Source organism: Sphaeroforma arctica (assembly GCF_001186125.1).
Source record: "Sphaeroforma arctica JP610 unplaced genomic scaffold supercont1.1640, whole genome shotgun sequence".
NCBI classification, from domain to species: Eukaryota; class Ichthyosporea; order Ichthyophonida; genus Sphaeroforma; species Sphaeroforma arctica.
This window is the reverse complement of record NW_014038918.1, coordinates 5,916-12,600: the sequence shown is the minus strand read 5'-3', so window position 1 is coordinate 12,600 and position 6,685 is coordinate 5,916. Positions and strand designations below refer to the sequence as shown.

The window sequence follows — 6,685 nt, the reverse complement described above, 5'->3', positions numbered from 1 at the left end:
ATATATATATGCCATAGATGGCGCGTTTCAACTTGAGCACAGTATCTGCGGGGTAGTGGCCGAGCTCTACCGATTCTTTTAGTAGAAACATATACACAGGTGCGTCCAAAATACTGTAGAGGAACGCAAATGTAAAGTCAAAGTGATACACCTGCTTGCGTTCAAAGGTGGTGTTAGCGAGGAAGAAGTGTAGAGACATACTGTGTGCAGCGGGGAAATATGTGTCAGTGTAGCTGTCCTCCTCGACATGTTCGTCGCCCCGGATAAGGCGTAGTGGTAGTCGAGTGTCTTCTGTGATGGACAGGAAAAGTCATAAGATTTTGGCGAAAATTTTGAGGTTCGGGGGTCCGCCCTGGACGGGCAGGGTTAGAAAGTGGGGAGATCAGGAAAAAATACGGGTGTTCGTGTAGCTGTATAAATATTTGTCGCGGTTTGCGGAGGGTGCATTGTGGGAACAGAGGTGGCAGCAGGTGGGTGAGGAGGTGCTGATGGAGGGTCGTCAGGTAAGAGAGCAGTAGCAAGAGTTAGAAGCGGATTATTGGGGCCATTAAAGTGTGTCGGCAATGGTTCGGCAGTAGGCCCAGGAGGGATATCGGCTTGGGTAAGATAATCAAGAGAGTTTGGGAGAGTAGCATTTTGAGACTCTGATTTGATGACATCTTGGTGCAGCGAGTTAAAGAGGTCAATAGGAGGCGGGTGTGGTCCAATGAATATAATGTTAGTGGTTCCAGGATCAGAGTTAAGCAACATCTAGCCCACAGGAATGTCATAAGTGGTGGGAGCATCAGAAAGAGATGCAATTTTACAGTCAGCTGACCATTGTGCATTACGCTCAGTGATGAATTTAATGTCCTTGGTATACATCCGAGTTTGAGTGTCTAGCGTTTGGATTCGATAGCAGCCGGAAGGAGATATGGAAGCCCGACCGAATAGGACGCCATAGCCAGCTTTAGGCAAGTATTCATGTGGTGCCCCTTGGCTTTTTCGCCCTGGAGTTTGTACGCCACAATGCATCCGAACCGGACACGAGGGTCTCTATAGTCAGGGCGCTGACGAAAAGTCGCCGCAGGAGTCCGGAGTTTGTCGCTCTTGCTTAAACAGTTGTTGTGAAGGTCACCTGCCCAGAGGAAAGTGATACCCCAGCCGGATTAAGGCCTGCCCGCATTTTTCAATAGTTGGCGGACATACATATTGAATGTACCCTGGGGCCGCTCGACCTTAGCGTTGCGTTGAGGGGTGTATGGAGGTGGTTGCAGTAGTTGCATCTGTAAAAGTCAGACTAACCCGGCTGACTATCGATGTCAATAAGTTAACGTAAAAGAAGGTACGATTTAGAAGTAAATTTTCATAATGTAATTTAAGTTTAGCTTCAGCCCATTGCTCCAAGGCAGTGTTGTAGGCATGTTTACGTCGAGTGGTTCATTGACGAAGGGATTCAGTAGGGCCTTTAGTAAGGGCCGCAAGGAAAGCAGTATCAACGATACGGTGGATACGTCGAGATTCATGCTCAAATTTGAAATTGAGGACAGAGTATAGGTTCCAAGGATCCTCTAGTTTGATAAGACGTGCCATGCTTACACGTAGTTTAGGATGCATGGAAGCGAGTACGAGAGTTTTGGCCTTGTGATAGGTTTAATTTCCCATACCCGTTTAATGTACGCTTGAATTTTCACTATGTATTCTGATAATCATCGTAATCCTTGATTGGCGTAGCGAGGATTCGTGCATAAGTTTGTGGAAATTTCTGTTCAAATTAAAAACCGAAGTGAGATGATCTGTGCGCTGGGAAAATATTGCAAGTTCCATGTCGCGCTCCCAGATATCAATGTTGGATCCATCCTTGTCTAGGACAGTCCAGGACACCACAGTGCCCTTTGTGGTGAGCCGAATACTAGATAACAGGTTGTCAGTATTCACTAAAATAGGCACACCCATAACCTAAAGAGACCTACGTATCGACTACTCAAAGGCTAAACTTTAATGTAATTTCTTGTTGGGATTTATAATAAAGTTTCTTATCATGATCGGTTCACAACCGACCGACCAAGCTGGTTTCTCGTAAACCAGGAGGCAAAGAAAAACCTGCAGGAGTTGGAGGTTTCTGTAAAAAGGAGATAAACTAGGTTTGCCTCCGATAAATATCCTGGGTTTACTTCTCCAGCGGAAGCTGGTTAAAACCATTGTCACAGACCCCCACAGTCGACGACCGACACCCACGGCTTACCAGCAACGTGACCAAATATCTCACTCTCGGTGGTGATGTTGAAAAAGGCTTCTGTATCAGCTTATTAGCCTTTCACTAGCAAAATAGTGCAGTAGTCAGTACCGCCAGATTTAGCATAGCCTTCTAAATTCATTAGGGTATAGAGAAAGTGTATTTGTAAAAAAAAACAATATGTATTCCGGGATCCGACACTTTGTCCGTGGGCTGAGTGGTACACTAGCTGGGAGGTGGTTCACTCACGAATAAAGTATCGTTGAGTGGTTCACTAACGAAGAATGATTCACTCGACGAATCACAACGGGTGGGAGTGGCACTCTTATACATACGCAGCGGAGCGGCACACTCGCAGAACAACACCGAGTCAACACACAACGCAGTACGCTAGTGACACCAGCAAGATGCTTATCTTGTCCCATTCATCCAGCGGTCCTCCCCTGTCGATATCTCTACGATGGACACAACGACGGACGTGGCTACAGTAACCGCTGAATCTCCTATGGAATTAGGCATTCCACTGGGCCCACTTCGTTTCTTATATCCCTCGTCATTTTTCTGCACAAAATTGAATAATGCCCAGCGTAACTATGGGGCAACAGACAGAGAAATGACGGGGTGCGCATACGCTATGTTCAATAATTTTGCTATATGCCGCCGGTCAATGCGCCCAGTACTCCTAGTGTCGGACCACAAACCACTTACACCCATGATTAAGCACCCCGAACAATATATGCAGGAGGATACAGCGCGCAATAGTCAATATCTCCGGGCAATGGCAGTGATTAACGAAGTCGAAGTAGACATGCAGTAGATACCTGGTTCATTGGCTCTCTTTGGCGACTACTTCTCCCGTACTACGGATCACTTGGAACCCATACTTCAACCAGTAGCCAAACTACGCGTCTATTGGAAGCCTACGCTAGACCAGGGCACAACCAGCCATCCGATAGCGGCAGTGATTTTGGTCGGTTCCGGACCGACCCCACGAGTGTCCTGGCATTCACGACTAACCCAAAACGACAGCTCATTATGTCATTCATTTCAATTTAGTTGGGCGTTGAATTCTATATGGATCGACCTTGCCCAGCAACTCCACGGTTATATTACTGTGTAGCTGTTCGCGAGCCATGAGGATCATATCCTGGATGTTTATACCACCGCCGATGGTATCGGCACCTGGGGTAAGGTGGATACGTTTGGGGTCGACCTTCGCTACATTTTGGCATACGCTAATAGCCCTTGGCCGTTGATTCACCGCTTCCTACTGTATTTGCCCATGTCCCGGACACGGCGGTTATCATGATCGTACTTTTTATATCCAATGCGGTTTGGTTGCCGTTGTACTATTCATTGATTACGGACGCTCCAATTGTCATTCCACACCGTCCGGACACGTTACTGCATCGAGGACACCGTATCCTGGGCCTCCCACCTTGGGAATTTACCTTGATGGCCATGCTGACAGGCGGGGGCACCCACGTCCTTCACTCATGCTTCGTACGGAATTCTGGGACCGTCTGGGCAGCCGGAGTCCCCCTCCAATTCTACTTTCGCTAGGATACGAGCTGACACCGTTTTTTGCCAGCACACGCTCACAAAGGGCACGAACACCGTTACCCGAATTCGACATCGAAGCGGAGCCGCTGGCTAAGGCCCAAAACGATGCGGTTCAACTGCACAACGAGGTACGTAAGTGGAAATGGCGATTACCAGATCACCAGCTCCACCACCACCGTCCGTTAGCACAGATCCCGACGACGACCCAAGAATTGCCGCGCCATTCCCTAAAGATTGGGTTGAAGCAGATAATTGGATCGCTTAAGAACTCGAGCCGAGCACAGAGGTCAGCATACTGTTAGCCGCCGACGACTCGGTATCGTCCTCTGTACCCGACCCTTCACACCACACACTAGGGCGTGACGAGTCGGGCTTGGCCAAGATAGTGCAAAGGTTTGACGCACCAGTAGCAATGGATTCGTTTAAGGAGGTGCCACTGGGCACGGGCGCGCGGGCAGTGGCGAATTTCCTCGATGTCCCGGATCGACCCTGGAACCTCCCTCGCTCCCTTCCAGAAGACGTGCCGTGCCGTATTCGGTGTCACATCACCCTAACACGGATGCCCCAATCCAGAATTGTCGGCATAGCAAACAAGCGGCTGTTTCCCGCGTGTTTACAGAACCGAAAACGTTACAGCAGTTGGAGGACCTCCAGCTGCGTTGCATGGAGAAATCGGTGCCTCCGAAGGCCGCCTTGGAATCCATATGGCTGTGGCACGATGGCTACTGCCATCTGCTGGCCGACCTATTGCGAGTGTTGGCCCAGGAGAAGGGCGGATGGAACATACCGGCGCGGGTGTTGAAGCCTATACTGTATACATGTTCTGAGTGTATCCGCTCTGGTAAATCATCTGGTCTCACGCGTAGCGTTCTCCAGCAACCTTTGCGCCCTCAACGTATTGCGGATGAGGTCAACCTTGATTTTCTGACCATCAATAAGGACGCCTACGGTGGTATAACTTATTCGCGATGGGCCGCCCGTTGGATAACGAGGACCAGACGGTGGCGGTCACTATTCGGTTCTGTAACGAACATATATCTACCCGCGTGGGCATGTTAGGGAATTCGTGGTTGACAAAGGCATCCCTATTATCAGCAAGCAGTTCCAGGATTACTGTGCCGAGCGCGTTACAACCATCCACTGTGTGACTATCGAAGAGCACAACGGGGGTAACGGCCGCGTAGAGGCGCTGAATAAGACCTTCAGTCCTGGCTTACGCGCTCTTTGGTAGTTGATCTCCACCACCTCTGGCGTGAGATGGACCATGTTTTCTTTGATAACGACAATGCGGCTTATTCGTCGGTCATAGGCACTAGCCCGTATACACTGAAGACTGGACGTATTTTTGCACATGCTACCGATGCTCAGGTGAAGGCTGTGTTAGATAAGGTGCTCGGATTCATACAGCCACCGTGTCGCTGAGCAAGTCATCACTCTCTGATGACGAGGAAGCAATCGTAGCAGTACATCAAGGATGTCGGACTCAATAAGAAATATCGAGTACACATCAAGAATTTGAATGCGTATACTGCCCAGGTGGGCCGCCCCAAACGTCCCCCGCTCAGTTCGTTGATGGGTTACGTGTACGGTATGCAGTTATTCTACGAGTCTCAAGTGGCAGATCTGTCTCAGGATGAGTGCCAGGAGCTTGTGACTGCGTTTCGAACGTATCCTTCTGCGCTCAAATTGTACCTGTACGGTTGCAATACAGCGTGGAAAAATGGACCAAGTTAACAAATCGGGTTTGTCATAAGCGTTGGTTTGTCATAAGCGTCTCGACGCATTTTCGCTCGAAGATGAGGAATATTTCAATGCTCATACCCAGTATGTGGTTAATGCCCAGACGACAACCAGACCAACTGAATTTCTGGGCAGGACGCCATGCTGTGCAGACGTTGTTGGATCGTTCGGTTGATGTTAGTTCCCGGCCGGATGTCCTCCAGGATGGCGCCACCTCGATCTTCTGTAAGAATCAGTTAGCCATCCCTATGAAGACTTGACTACTGAACATGTAGATCGATTGTATAGATCAGGAAAACATACACAGCACTAACGCGATCATGTTTCTCCACAGAAGTGGACAGAACGTCGACAGGCAATTACGCCCGAAGAGCGTAAGGACTCGAGCGCTGCACCTGTGGCATATGAGCCAGATGTGCTCAGCGTATCTATCCTTACGAGGTACTACTACCAGAACTTCAGGCTAATTACTCGCATGTTCTGACATCCGGCCGTGAGTCACCCGTCCTTGAGAGTATTATAGACCCATAGGCAGGTAGAAATACTCCGCCACCTTTACCCAATTGGAATGACAATCGTCGGAAACCAGTTAAGACTGGGTATGTTTTCCAGACGCATGAATCACCCAAGATTATAATACCAACCACGATCCGAGGGACAGAGCACCGAAAGACCTCGACCATGGATTTTACAAGGGGTAATAAACACCCCCGTAAACGTGTTAACGAAGTCGAATTTAATCGCTTCGATCGCACAGCATTGCACCAGCCCGCAGAGGATTTCCACTCTGACGAGGTGACCGAACTTAACAAATCGGTCGACGATTACACAATTAAAATGGAAATCGCCCACGATGCGCATCATGCTGATGATGTATCATATTTTGCTAATATGATTGCGATTAAGCAAAAGCGCATCGATCAGCTACGTAAGGCCTAACGTGGACAAGACCATAGGGATAACCAGAAGTACAAGGGACAGATCAGTCGACTTAAGTCGAACTGGGATGCCAACAGTAAACAGGTCGAGTTTATAAACAACCATGACCTCGATACGCTAACCCGTACACTTAATGCGTTTACGGTCATGCTGGAGACAAATGATATCGCCCCCCAGCAATGGATCTCCGCTTTAATGCAGACGTTTGACTATACAGGTACAAGTTAC

The 6,685-nt window shown here is 48.8% G+C and overlaps 2 protein-coding genes across 2 annotated transcripts; both read left to right on the top strand.

The window, feature by feature from the left end:
• Nucleotides 1–3,711: 3,711 nt before the first annotated feature.
• SARC_11346 (hypothetical protein) lies at nt 3,712–5,009 on the top strand (the record flags this gene model as incomplete). Its single annotated transcript, XM_014294571.1, has 4 exons — nt 3,712–3,910; nt 4,135–4,171; nt 4,294–4,590; nt 4,838–5,009. 4 exons carry the CDS (start codon nt 3,712–3,714, stop codon nt 5,007–5,009), a joined length of 705 nt encoding a protein of 234 aa, XP_014150046.1.
• Nucleotides 5,010–5,035: 26 nt separating this feature from the next.
• Nucleotides 5,036–5,512, top strand: SARC_11345 (hypothetical protein; the record flags this gene model as incomplete). Its single annotated transcript, XM_014294570.1, has 2 exons — nt 5,036–5,146; nt 5,315–5,512. 2 exons carry the CDS (start codon nt 5,036–5,038, stop codon nt 5,510–5,512), a joined length of 309 nt encoding a protein of 102 aa, XP_014150045.1.
• Nucleotides 5,513–6,685: the final 1,173 nt, after the last annotated feature.